Below are 14,678 nucleotides of genomic sequence, written 5' to 3' on the forward strand. Positions count from 1 at the left end.
AACAAATAATCCCCCACGTTTATGCACCTCAAACTTTAATCAAGACTGTTACAACTTAGGATTTGCAAATCTCAGCAAGCTAAAATCATAGCTTTCCATTAAAATATGTCAAGTCTTCACTGAGTATTTTTCTAACATCTCTGCATAGCATGTAAAGGATAACTTGGAAGTCATTTGATTCCCTCACTGTGAACTGTCAAACATGAACTGACTCAAAAAAATCTGAAAAATGTAACAGAACTATTGAGTTAACCTGAACTGAGAAAGATCAGTGCTGAAATATGATGCTTCCAAGTACCTAATGTCTCATAACAGAAATCCAATTTATTTTTCAACAGCTTACCCCTTGAGCAATAAAGACTTCATACACACAGCATATCCCCACCACAGTTATTCCTTGTTCTTTACATAGTGTTGCAACAGCTACTAGAAATACAGTCACTGCAATTGGAGTCCACACTGCAAATAAAGAAGATGTTATTGAAAATGTTCCATCCTACAAAACACAAGCACTTAATAAAGTAAATTAACCTAAAAAGTGAAGGCTTTGGCTTCTCATGTTTGAATATGCCATGTTCTGTAAACTTGTTTAGTATGTAATTTCTTATGAAAGATGACCAGTTTTATTCTACAGAAAATGGATCAATTTTAAAATTGCCTCCCTTAAATGGAAAGAAATAAATGAAGTGAAAAAGATTAATTTATAATAAGAAAAACAAAATATCTCACTATTTCCTAAATCACCAAAGCACTTTTTCAAATGGAATACTTTACAGGGAGTCAGAATTCCTCACTAAGTCAGTCTGACTCTGGCAAAGAGGGAAGTCTCCATTTGTACTGAAACTTTGCAGCTTACTTGTGACTGACCATCTGAGGTAACTCAGCACACTTCCACTTAAATTGCAAAAATAAAAGTCAGTGCAAAAATCCCCTAGAGTAACTGTTATAACACTAAATGAAACATCTAAGCCTTGGGAAAAAATACAATTTATAATGGAAAGTAGTACTTCATGGATACCTTGGCTCTGAAGGGGCTTTGGTGAACAACCAGTACACCTCTATTATGGTTTTAAGAGTGCTTTTATCAGTGATAAAGAATTTAAATTATATCTCTATTTGTCAATCATTTACCTATGGTATTATCTGGTCCTTTAGACTTCGTGTATGACAAAAAAGCAGCTAGGAAAAATATAGATGATAAAAGTTCTGCTCTGCCCACAACTCCAGTTACCTGTAAAATAAGAAAAACCTTAATTTTTATTAAATATTATTTGACATCTTAAAATAGTATTTGTTGAGTTTTTATTAGTAATCTAAGTATGCTACTTATATGTTATTAAATACTTACTACATAAAGCTAGCAAATCTTTAAGGAAGTACTCCATAGAGCACAGGAGTCACCAATCCCCCAGGGGCAGGGAATCAGGTAAGGAAAGCAGAGAGGTCAGTGTTGCTGAGTAGAGAACTGCTGGTCAAACTAAAGTGAAAGAAACAAATGCCCAGGCAGCAGAAAAACAAGGATGAGTAACCTGGGAAGAATAACCTGGGACAAAGCTCAGTTGTGCAGCTGGGATGAGGAAGGCCAGGGCAAAGCTGGAACTGAACATGGCAAAGGACATAAAGAAAAATAAGAAATGTTTCTACAGAGAAGGGATGTCAGAGGTGTACCTGCCCTCACCAACAGAGTTGAAAAACTGGTAACAATGGACAAAGAGAAGGCTGGGGTACCCAACATTTCTGCCTCAGTGTTCAATGGCAACCTCTCTTTTCTTGATGAGACAAAGAGTGGATTTCATGAAATTCAGACAAGTGTTAAAACATGTATGGCAGAGGGTTGTTTCAGAATCCCCGAAGAAATAAAGATTAATTCCCATTTCAAGAACAGTTTTCAAAAAACGCTAAGGTGAAACCAACAACCTGATATGGAAGACAGGTCATTATGCTCATGGCTATTGCAGCAGCCTATGTGTTGATTGCACTACCTTCTAGGACTACCATTCTTCCTCACTTGTTCCCTTCTGTAAAGCCTCTGATTGCTTTCAAATGTTTACACATAACATTGCTGAAAAACAGCATGCTGTCCTGAGAGAGATGGTTGTATTTAGCTAGGGAAACCATACAGTTCATGATTTAACTCTGATGATGCTGAAAGCTGATTTTTACCATCTGGACCCAGCTAGAAAGTTTTATTGCTAGTACATTCTTGGCCAAGCATGACTGATCCAGCACAACAAAAAATGAAAAAGTAACTCAGTATCCAAGGTCACAGTGTAAAGAAAAGCATTCTAATCTGAATCTGAAATCATACTTTGGTACTTGTCTTGGGACAAGCATGTTTACCAAAGGAGTCACTAAATCATGCACAAAGCATGTTTCACAATTGGTAAGACACCACAGTTTGTGTTACTATTTTGAAGAGCATCTAAGTATTTGTTTCCAAAATATCTTAAGATGTTTCAAAGACTCCTGGTCTAGATTCCAAAATAGTCTAGTGTTAAGACATTAAAGAGAACCTTATCTGTAGATCAGTTGAAAGAGAACATTAATGAAGCATGTTGATGCCTCCACAGTTGACTGCCAACAGAGAGGCTCTATTTCTGGATACAAACGTGACTTATGAGAGAAAATTCCAGCACTCACAAGGTTAGTTGACATCCTGTAGTTATAGGGGTGGTTGACATACTTCTCGCCAGAACAGTAGCAAAGTAGCGAGTAAGACTGAACTGGATTTGTAAAAACAAGGACAAGTGAAACTACGATGTTGTTATTCAACCATTTCCTAAAAGCCTCTTCCTCAGAAAAACAAATATTACCACTGCAAGAGTCTAGTTTTTTGAACTCAAGCAGAAAATTATCTTCTACTTATCCTGCTCTGATAACTTTTCCAGGAGAAAACTGTTTATTGTAAAGACAGGCAAAGGGTTGAAATATTTATGTACTGTATCTGCTGTTTCAAACTCTTGTGCAAGTAACTAATTAGTAGTAGATTAATTTGCAAGAATCAAGACCAGAAACCTTTAAATCATAAAAGATATAAAAATCTCTGGTCCTAACATACATTTCATTATTACCTCCTCTTTTCTGTGTAAGGAAACTCCCACTCATTCTTCTTCTTACACACTAAAAAAGGCAGGGTAAGAAGAAACCAAGCCCTTATCTGACTCTTCACTGAGTACCTAAGTACAACAGCAGAGGGATTCAGCTAGAGTTGCAGTTTCAGTTCCCAGGCCAGCACCAATTGCAGCGATCCCTGTGTTACAGCGCCCTCGCGTGGCTGACACCAGGCCTTACACACCCTCTGACAAATCGCTTCAGAGCAACCAACAATTAGCAACAGAGCAACCTTTCACAATTAGCTTTTGTTACACAATGGGCTCTAGCTTGTACAGTACTTTCTACTAACTCTGGTGCACAGTACGTAAAGCATCTGTGCCACTTATTTCGGACAGAATCTGAAAGTTCAGGCATAATAAAGAACCACTAAAATTTGGAATGAAACCAATAAAATTACACCGGCCAATCTAACCTGTGAGCCACTAACGTAAGTCACTGGCAACTTGATAATGCTCCTACAAAGATCCTATCACATTTACTACAAAGGGGAGGCAAAGCTAAATTTGGCAATTTAAAGCATTTTTTTTCAAAGAACAAGAAAACCAAATGAAATACAGAATTTTATTTTTTTAACCCCTATTTTACCCAAGTTTTATTGGGGGTTTGTGCTTTGGAGTAAGCAGAAATTTTTAGGTGCTTCTGCACTTTAAACATTCCATTAACTTCTTGCAAGGATATATTAGCAACTTAACTAACAGTCAAGTTTTTCAATTCAATTCCTGTAAAATTTGCTCAAAATGCATGGATGCAGGCTTCTTAACTATTGCTTAAAGGGATTTGCATTATTAGTGAATAAGAGAGAGATGCAAACTCTTTATCAAACAAATCAGGACCAAAAAAATTACAAGAAAGTAAGAACAAACCTCTCTCATTTTATTAAAATTGAAAGATTCTACTCTCTGTCTTGGCTTGAAAGTTTCAAACCAAGACACATTCCCCTTCCCCACCCAAAAAAACCCCCCTTAACACAATAAAATAGTATCACCTCCAAAGTAGCAAAAGATTGAAACATTTTCAGTTTTCTGAAAATAAGCTAATGCTAATAAAAAAAAAAAGGCGCTTTGCAACACCTGTACTCAAATCCAGGAAAGTAAATTGAAGGGGAGCAGAAATAGTAGCAGAAAATGCCACAAATCTGCTTTATCAGATTTTCTGGCAGAAATAAATCTAATGAATGCTGATCACATGACTTCAGTTCCCGCATAACACTGCAAGCCTGGTTGGTGATTAAAAAGTAAGAAAAGTTGTACAAATAAAGCTTTTTGTTTTTGTTTTTTTAAATAGCAGTGAAGAATTCCTTCAGAATCAAAGAAAAGAGGAGAGAGATTAAGAGATTATTTCTTCTTCCTTACATACTATATGTTTAAAAAGTAGAAGGTTCAAAGAGAACTGGACCTAAGCTATAGCACAGCAACAACAATCCTAGAGAAAATCCCACTGAGACAGACGCATTGACATAGAAGAAAGTAGACAGAGCAGAAATGTGATTAGCCACAAGGGATTCTGGAAATTAATTAAGAGGTATTCATAGTATTTGCAAAATAGGATACTGGATGAATCATCACAGAACACAAATGCCTGCGTGAACTGGAGTCATAAAAGTCAACGTGCATAGCAGAGGCCTAAATTATTTAGTAACTAAATTCATGTTTCTTTAATTATTTTCCAGTAGCTGCATATAATGTAAAACAACTCTGAGCATGAAAATTTGTCACTTCCACCACTCACTGCAAAGGGAAGAGCAAGTATGAGTAAGATCATACTTTCTCAAGTTATACACGTATATATACATACACATATAAACACCATGAAATTTAAGTTTAATTAACACAGGTTTAACAAATTAAGCACATCACAGCTGTACCTACCGCTTCAGTATGTATTGGGTGCACTGCAAAGAGCAAGCATGCAACTATGCTGCTCCTGTTGTCCAGGAAGAGCTTACAGACCTTGAGGAAGACTATGCAAACCACCACATGAAAGACCAGATTTAGAAAGTGGTACGAAACTGCATTTAACTCACTGAACAAGTAGTTTAAGCGAAATGTTAGAACTGTGAGGGGACGATAAGATTTATGACTCCTCTCCTGAAAGAAAATAAATAAATCAATCAGTTACCCCTAACTTACAAAGTGACTTTCACTCCAAAATACCTTTCTAAACACCTATCCATACATGAATCCCCTTCTACAGTCAGGCCATCTACCTTCAAAACAAAGATATCAAAATTAGTAGCTCCCGCCCTCCCCCCCAAAAAAAGGCTTTTTCCACTAGACATGGTTAAGGACTTTTTTCCACTAAAAACATGTTAAAAAGTACTGTTTGAGAGTTTACTGGGGGAATTTAGGAACCTACTTAACCCTCAATGAATACACAACTAAATGGCAACTGGAAGCTTTGGTTACAGGGTTATATGAAAATTATGTATCAGAGTCTATTTGTAGAATTAGTAAATATTAATCACAAGGAACTAACACTGTAGGTATGAACATAAGAAAAGTGGATATAATATAAAGTGGAATGCCTTGATAAGCAGAGAATGTATGAATGGGAGAGAATTTTTATTCATTTGCTCAGCAGTAACACCATGTGTAATTTTTTAAACTATATCAAAAACCTTTAACCTTTGCCATTAACAATGTTTATCAAGAGCTTCACTGCCAATGTAGCTTTTCAGATAATACACAGCCACTCTACATGGGCTACAGATCAGAAACCCTGAATCCCTATCTATATATACATAAATAAATTCAAAATATTCAATATTCTAATTCCAAGCTTTGTTGTTTAAATGTTATATTTTGTTCTCCAGATTACATTTAGAAATAAATAGCCTTGTATGTCAATACCTGACTTTTACAGGAGAAAATAAATTGGTCAGTTGTTCAATTTTGATATTGCAATTACATAGGAAATAACATCTTGCAGCTGTGTGCTGACAGTACAACTTCATTTTCTTACCAGTTCTTTTACGGAATAAAGACTATAAGCTACGTGTTACTGATATTATTGTACAAAACACTAACACCACCAAATTCCATCAAATCCAAGCTATTCTGTTAAAACCATATTAGAAAAAAGTGTAATAACACTCTGCAAGGTTTTTTTCAATTTCCTAAACATTTCAAAGTGTTTAATGAGCCGTTTACCTCAGACATTGGAGTACCCCAGAAGTCATTCTGAAACAGGTTTCTCAGTGGAGTAGTAGGATGCAAATCTTTATTGTCCAAAATTGCTGAAACATCATCAAAAACAAACCCACAAAAGAGACTGTTCCAGTAGCAGGCTGCCACCACACCAACTATTAGTGCTGCTTCCTTTAGGCTTACGTCAGCCATCTTTTCTAGGAGGTTTCATGGACAAAAGCTGAAATATATGTAGAGAAACTTGAGTAGTTTTACTTACTAAACTCGATAAACAAAGTCAAATTAAGGCATCAAATACTTTAGAAGTTAATGACTCCATACCTAAAAAACCAGTAAGATACAAAAGTTTTCTCAAGTCACACATGTAATACGGCTATTGTTTAGAAAAAATACTCTCATTAAAATATCTTACCCTTAAAAAGCCTTACAGAAGATGGAAACTCTGTTACTTTTCATGTTTTACTTGCAGGGAAAGAAAAAAAAAGCATTGAAAATAAATTGCGATTTTTTTTGCCAGAAAGTTATGCAGTTCAAGTGAATGCTGCAAACTCAAATTATGAAAAATAAATTCTCTGGAATCCTGAGTAATTTAACACACCCAAAATTTTAAGTTAGCAGAGGCAGAAAGTGTGTCAACTATGTATGCGGTTTAGGTTTAAAAGTGTTTCTCAAAATATTTCAAAAGTACAGTAATTTCACGATTATAAGCCGCACCTCCAGGTGTCGGCAACACTTACCTTTTTGTCCATATATAAGCTGCACCAGATTATAAGTCGCACTTTCGTTCGCAGCGAGGATCCGCATGCAACTTTCACAAAGTTGCCAAATAGTAACAGAATCGTGGGATCGCAGAGTTTACTGACTCAGCCCTGCACAGGGTGGCTGCCAGGGAATGGTCCCATCCCCGCTCACTGCTGCCACCGGGAAGCGTAAGAGCAGCGTGCCTGGCCGGCACCACCATGCTCCCCGGGGCCAGCAGCACTGCTGCTGTGCCGCCGCCTGGGGCAGGGCAGGCTCCGGTTCGGGGTTGCTGTGGGCTCAGACTTCCAGGTTGGGAAATTTCCGAAATTTGTTCATATATTGGCTGCTCCTGAGTGTAAGCCGCACTTCCGTGTTAGGAGCAAAATTTTAGTCAAAATGGTGCAGCTTATAATCGTGAAATTACTGTAATTCAAACTAAAACTTCAAACATTCTGATGAAAAACCAGGAAACTTGTAGAACTTCATAAATATGGGGTTCAATAACAGATATAGGACATTAAGAACAATGAAAGTTAAACTTACCATTGAAGGTCACACTAGGCTCATTTGCATTCTTGGTAGAAGTTCACAAAAAGGTCATTTTTTTCCCTCAACATCCCAGTTGTTTTGATGTCACTGATTGTTCATGAGACTACTGTCTAAAAAAAATAGCATGCAAAAACCCCAAAATGAATTTTATCTTATATTTTCTCTCATCTTGCATAAACTTTCTAAGCCTTATAAACTATTAATCAGCAGTTTTAGAATTATTTACAAAATATTATACGGGTGAACTGATCAAAAGGTGATATCACTGTGTATTGGGTTGTTCAAAAATACTGTTCTGCCTTGGTAGAATAAGAAGGTAACTACAGGTAATTTCTTTCAACCACTGGTTGGCAATGCGTAGACCACTGCCAACTGTTGGGACCAAAGATACTGAAAAGCTACACACAGTTAAACACTGACTTCATTTTGAGAAAATGGACATGACTGAACAAGAGTATTTTCCCCAAGAGGGGAAGCATCTGCAAGGACACAGAGTAGCTAATATTAGCCAGATAATGTAGATCCATAAATATGCAGTGACTGCAGCCTTATGTTTGTAACAGTTCACACATCAAAGCTGATAAGCTATTTGAAAGCTACAGTCTGCTTTATTCTCCTAAACCCTGAAATCCTGGTGATTTTTTTTTCCTTTGGTCTGCTGATTTTTCAAAAATTGTGTTCAGATATATCACATAACATGCTGAGCTGCAAGGGACTCACAAGGATCACGGAGTCTAACTTCTGGCCCTGCACAGGGCAATCCCAAGAATCACACCATGTGCCTGAGAGTGTTGTCCAAATGCTTCTTGAACTCTAAAAACAGGCCAGAGAGATCTAGACAGGTGATGCTGTTCGTGGTTTGTAGCGTGGACCTGAAAGCATGACAATCACTCATCACCACAGCTAGTGGCAAAGGGACAGTGGGGTAAGGAAGGAATACATGTGCAACAAGATGCAGGTGCAGCTAATCTCAAAACCAGGACACATAATTTTGAAGAAATCAAACCAAACCACTTGGTGTTCCTCACATAATGGCAGTTAAGGACTTTTTTTACTTTCGTAGTACTTGGAGCACTGGCTATTGATGTTACTTCAACCAAAAAGGCCTTTTTTTCAAAGCTGCCACCATCTTTGTATTAACAAAAGTAAGTAAAAAAACCACCACAATGTTGAATAATGTTGTTACATCTTTTTCATAGAATCATAGAATGGTTTGTGTTGGAAGGGGCCTTAAAGATAATCTAGTTCCAATCCCCCTGCCAGGGGCTTGATCAGAGTACTTCAAAAGTAAGCTAAGTTTACAATCGAACATATCTATGGTTTTCTTGGCAGCCAGAGAAATCTTATTAAAAGAGAAAATGAAGCATGCTACAGGAATACAGGAAATGACAGCCTGCTTCTGAACCTGAACTCACCACTTTTTAGTCCCCCCTTCAAAGAAGGTGGATATGAAACATGCTTCTACCCTGCCAGAATCTGAAATTCCTTTTTTGTAACATCTTCTGAATAGTGCACTTCCTACTTCTTGAAATTCACTAATTCTACTGAAAAGCAGTGACATCTGAAAAGGACCTAAAATAAACATGTCAGGATTTTCCAACATACAAGTCCTTATTATTTTAAATACTGTGACACAGTAATATTACCACACAGAACCAACTGTAAGTTTATTTAAATTCAACCTTTAAGAAAAGGCATTGTTAAGTCAGTAGGGTTTTGGTGACTTCTAAATTCTTTAACAACACTTATTCAGAAACAGCTACTGTTACTCAACTAGCAAAAAAAACAAGATTCATTTCTAAGTATTGCATCTTATCAAAATGAAAAGCTTAACCAGCCTTAATTATTAGCTCTTTCAACTTCTAGTAGGTTTTCACTTTTCCACACATGAAAAAATGTATCAAAACACTACTTCTCCCTTAATCCTAGGTGTTTCTGACGCTTTCACAAGACCTTCAATTTGCTCTGAATTTCTAGTATTCCTTCCACTCAGACCTCCATACACTACAGCAGTATTGACCATGCTGCTCCCTGACAGAGCTCCACTTATCTACATGCCAGCTGTAGGGAAATACAGTTTTCATCTGAATGAAGGGAAACTCTTAAGCATAAATAAATTCAGATATTAGATAAATCCAAAGATCATGTTTAAGTGGCTAGCCCACCATCAGAGAAACTTTTCAGAGAACTCTATACAAAATATTCACATGTAACATTGAAATTTTTTATTGCAATTCGCCTTCTCCTTTACATACACATTTCAATCACAGATACAACTACAACTACATGCAAATACATGGCTATACTTCAGTCTTTGAAGACAAGTATTTGAATCACAGACACCCCAGGCAATCCTGAACAGTTTTACTAAATTTACTGTAAGCAACAAATATACACAACAAAATGCCCAGTTCTGGTTTTAGCAGTAAGTCACACAATGTACTGCTTGAACTGTACCAAACTTGGTAATCTGTAAAGAATCACACCGTACACCTCTCAAATTTTAGTTGTGTGCTGAAGTACTAGGTCTTGCAAATGTAGTGAGAGACCTAGAGGCATAATGGAAATCAGAGAGGCATAATGGAAATCTGGTACAGCCCCCACATCCAAGCACTCTGCTTCCAAGCTAAGCACAAAGAGAAAAATGGGAAATGTAAGGCAACGTACAACCTGTAGATTGCACAAAACTGTAGCAGAGGTACTTCACTACTGATTTCCATTCTGGCATTCTAAGGTCTTATTTTCCTGAAATGTACTGTAAAGATACACAGAGTTAGGAAAATTACTTTCTTCCACCTGGTCTGATTACAGGGTACTCTTAAGCTCTTGCTAATTAAAGCGTAAGTATGGGAAAAAAAATTGCAGTCCTGTTACTGTATGTGGTTCCAGAGCAGTGAAAGAGACAGTAACATGGTACTTTCTTGCAGGAGCAGGAAAGAGCAATTTTATTCAAGGAAATAATGGTTTAAATAATATACATAGTGCAAAACAAATTAGAGACAATTCACTGGGCAGAGGAGCAACACCCCTTTAGAAACATGCTCTGTGAAAAACAACACGTCCTCTAGCAGGTGTTTATCTATGTTATTGAATTCTCTGAAACCTTTCTCCTGGGAAAAGAATCAGAACTGATAGCAGCCTGGGAAAAATCCTGGCTGGATTTTTCCTAGGCCTCTGACACTTGCCCACACAATCCTTTATGTTTGCATAACTGCAAATTTTGAGGAAGTTTTGTCATCAGAGCTACTATGTCCTATCTGCTACTGTAGCTGGGTTCACCCTCATACTCCAAGCTCCAAACCTGCAATGATCATCAACATGTTGAATATGCAAAACTAAAGCAGAGGTTTACAAAAGATCTTCTGTATTTGGTAAGCCAGGCAAACTCAGTGGAAAACAACAACTGCTTCTTGGCAACCAAAACTGCTTCCATGCCAACTAATCTATTATCAGTTTGATGTTCAAAAGCAAGAAGCCATCTAAGGAGTATATAGCACTGAGAACCTTGGAAATCACAGACGTGCAAGAGGCTGATGAAGCCTGGGAATGACTGGGCTGCTCACGTGAGTGGAAATACTGTCCTTCTTACTCAACTGACAAGGTGATCAACCCAAGTATGGTCTTACAAGTATCAGTACTTCACTCCCAGTGATGGATGTATTTAATAAACACCTGCAAAACACTGCCTAACAACTTCTTTGTTAAAACAGGCTTGTTGCAAGGGAGAACCACATCACTGTCCAGTGCAAAACATGCAAACAGACTGACTATCCCTCAAGTTATTTTTTTCATCTCACCTACTGGCTACTTGCACAGCTGCTAAGACTGCTCCTCAGATACATCAGCCACTCTGGGCTGTATGACTGCCAACTCATGGTCTAGTGCACAGCCACAGTTACCATTTGACTGGATGAAATCAGGACAGACACGTACTTCACATGCTTTATTGCAAAGACTTCTGTTGGATGCTTTAATTTACAACAATGTGTGACCATGAAGAATATACAGTTTAAAACAATAAACAGCAAGGTAAGAGAGTCAGAAACTGCACAGTAGTCATGAGAGTCAACTGTAAAAAAAAAGAATACACCTGCTGTGCAAAACAGCCTATGATGGACTAAATTTCTTAGGTTGTTTGGCAGAAATCTGCACTTTGCACTGCACCACTTTCACATTTGTACAGAGACATTAAGTGGAAAGGACAGAAGAGAACCAGAACTCTCAAGCCCATCTGGCTCATAAGGCACATAGTTTTCCTCTTCCAGCTTCTTGAGATCTCTGTAATAGTTCATCCAGTCTTCAAGAATAACAGATGAGTAAAATGTAAGAAAGTCCCACAAAACTGAAAAAATGCACTGACAAAAAACCAAGCAACAACCACCAAAAGAGCCAAAGCACTTTTAGAAGGTAAGAAAACAAAACATTTCTCAACAATCACTACTAAATCCATGATGCTACAGATGGTTTAACATACCACATGCTGTAAGATGCAGTAGCCTGCATAAGAAACCCTCTATCACAAATAAAAAATGCACAATGATGTTCTAAGAGTATCCTCAGTTGGGAAATTTGGGAGTGCAGAACCCATTTTCTGTCCATTAGAACTTAGAAAAAAATAGCAATGTGTATCTTGTCAGGAATACAGCTGCTATCCTGAAAACATGCAAAAGCTATTTAGCACTCCATAATTATCTATCTGTCACTTTCCATTAAAAAACCCTTGCAGGAACAAATAAGTTTCTGCCCATTAGACAATCTAACTATCAAACTTTAGAAACTTAAACATATATTTAATTTTTTTTTTCTTCTATTGAGTACTGGCACTTTCATGGATTGAAAGGCGTTAATAACAATGTGTTATGTCAATTTATTAAAAATAATCAGGCAATACCGGAGATTTATTTACTCTAGAGACATAAGCTTTATTAATCACTGAAGGTTCTGAACTGTTTAGATACAGTTCACATAGAAAACCTTCAAATTATCAAAGGCAGAAGAAAATGAAGAGCTGTAAAACCACTCCTAGGGTCATTTTTATGTTTAAACATGTGAACAACTAGCTCATCTAAGAGCTGGTAGCTGAACGGATGAACATCACCAGATACATACAAACCACTAGTATAGTCACTTAAAAACATCATTTTAATTCAGTTTCTGAGGTTCTGCTAATGTCCTAATTTGTACTGCCTACTTGCTAACCTTTGTTTTATTTTGAGTTAAACTGAACATTCTTTCTGCTGATTTACTACAAGTGTTTACTAACAGATAGAGATCATAATTTTGTTTCTGTTTTGCCTTTCCAAGACAGCCTTAAACTTTATCCAGTCTTAAAAATCCCAGTCCAAGGTACACTCCAATATGAAAAAACTTAGACGCACAGCTGATATTTAAATGATTTAGCTTGAATCTGATCTAGAAGGCAAAAAGTATTTGGGAAGATGAGAGAAGAAATAATACAAAACATGCCCGGATTCCCCTTTCAGCTTGCTGAGATCCTAAAACAGGATAAATAAAACAAGAAAAGTTATACTGTGAAAACTTTCTTTTGCAAGATATTCACTACCAGATCAAGAGTAATGGAACTATTGGGAAATACAGTTATTTCACGATTATAAGCCGTACCTGATTATAAGCCGCACCTGATTATAAGCCGCACATCCAGGTGTCAGCAACTGTCTTGGGTTACAATACAGGGTGTGATAAAAGGTATCTATTCTATCACCATCTGTTGAGGGTGGGGGCAGTGATCCTTATCTCCATGGCAGATATTCTGCTAATGGGCCATCCATTGAAACCAGGCAGGGCATTGTTCTTTACCTTTTCACAACCCATCCTTCCTCCAGGGAGTCATTGTCTGCTAATGGCCCATTGAGTCCCACTGTGGGACTGATAAAATTACTCCATCCCATTGGAAGTTGCTCCGGCCAGGGGGAAGAGCCCAACATTTCTTACCAAGATAAAAACAGAGGTTTTGGGACACTAAGGTAGCCCCTTTCTCCACTGGACTCCAGAGGGAAACCAGATTTCTCCACATCACCACTGGACCTCTGGAGGGAAACTGCACCTTGTACAGGAGCACTGCTCCAACTGAATCACATCTGTCACTGCAGGAGGATGCAGCCACCATTTAATGGGACTGCTACCAACGCCCTGCCTGACGGGGTGTCAGGTTGTACTCTGACTTTGTCAGGGTTTGGAGTTTGTTTCTTTGTAGTACTGTATTTCTATTCTAATTTCCCTAGTAAAGAACTGTTATTCCTAATTCCCATATCTTTGCCTGAAAGCCCCTTGATTTCAAAATTATAATAATTTGGAGGGAGGGGGTTTACATTCTCCATTTCAAAGAGAAGTTCCTGCCTTTCTCAGCAGACACCTGTCCTCCAAACTAAAACAGCAACTTTTCATTCCTTGTCCATATATAAGCCGCACCTGATTATAAGCCGCACTTTGTGTTCGGACCAAAATTTTAGTCAGAATGGTGTGGCTTATAATATTGAAATTATTGTACTCTTCCCTAGAAAGGAAGGTAATGCCCTCCAGCCTTCTCTTCTTAAGGTTCTGAACAATTAACTAGAAGAGCACTGGCAGTTCTGATACAAAGTCAGAACACATGTTGCAGGCCTGATAGAAGATCTCCCACGGGGAAAGAACTTGCTGTCAACCAAGCAGTTGAACTAACACTCAGGACATTTTATGTTACTCTGTAACAAACAAGGACCAATCTGTAACACAATTTAAAATGGGTGAGATAAAGATACTGGTTTAGCTGCTGGTTTAGTTTCAATTTCTTCAATGCAACCGGTACAAGTCAGTTGAAATACAAACCACATAGGACTAGCTTGTACTTTGTAACTTAAACACTTGAATCAGTAACAGAATCTCACATTTCAATGTCAAGCTTTTAGGGGTTTTTGCTGCATTCAAAGAGTAACACACTAACAGCTGTTCTATTTAGTGTAACTACATAAAACATCTTTTGTGGCCTCACTGATGCAAAAATAGTATCTCTAAAACAACACTCATCACCACTTTCAGCGTTCCAGAAATGCAACAGCAGAAACTGCATCCTTGTTTACTCCAAAGAACAAATGAACAAAAGCTACAAGTGAGGTATAAACTGAAAACACA

The 14,678-nt window shown here is 37.6% G+C and overlaps 1 protein-coding gene across 2 annotated transcripts in view; it reads right to left on the bottom strand.

The window, feature by feature from the left end:
* TMTC3 (transmembrane O-mannosyltransferase targeting cadherins 3) overlaps positions 1 to 14,678 on the bottom strand; it is a 33,680-nt gene that overhangs the window by 17,182 nt on the left and 1,820 nt on the right. Inside the window, exons 3-8 of one of the 2 annotated variants that reach the window (XM_033058042.2) lie at positions 8,271 to 8,422; positions 7,545 to 7,660; positions 6,264 to 6,480; positions 4,983 to 5,201; positions 1,132 to 1,231; positions 344 to 459 (exon numbers count right to left, since the gene is read on the bottom strand). In XM_033058042.2, the coding sequence (XP_032913933.1) occupies positions 344 to 459; positions 1,132 to 1,231; positions 4,983 to 5,201; positions 6,264 to 6,452 (624 nt within the window). In that variant the 5' untranslated portion in view covers positions 6,453 to 6,480; positions 7,545 to 7,660; positions 8,271 to 8,422. The remainder of the gene's footprint in view (positions 1 to 343; positions 460 to 1,131; positions 1,232 to 4,982; positions 5,202 to 6,263; positions 6,481 to 7,544; positions 7,661 to 8,270; positions 8,423 to 14,678) is intronic. The other variant, XM_033058041.2, reaches the window with a different exon arrangement.

The sequence above is a fragment of the Catharus ustulatus genome, chromosome 4 (genome assembly GCF_009819885.2).
Source record: "Catharus ustulatus isolate bCatUst1 chromosome 4, bCatUst1.pri.v2, whole genome shotgun sequence".
Taxonomy (NCBI): domain Eukaryota; kingdom Metazoa; phylum Chordata; class Aves; order Passeriformes; family Turdidae; genus Catharus; species Catharus ustulatus.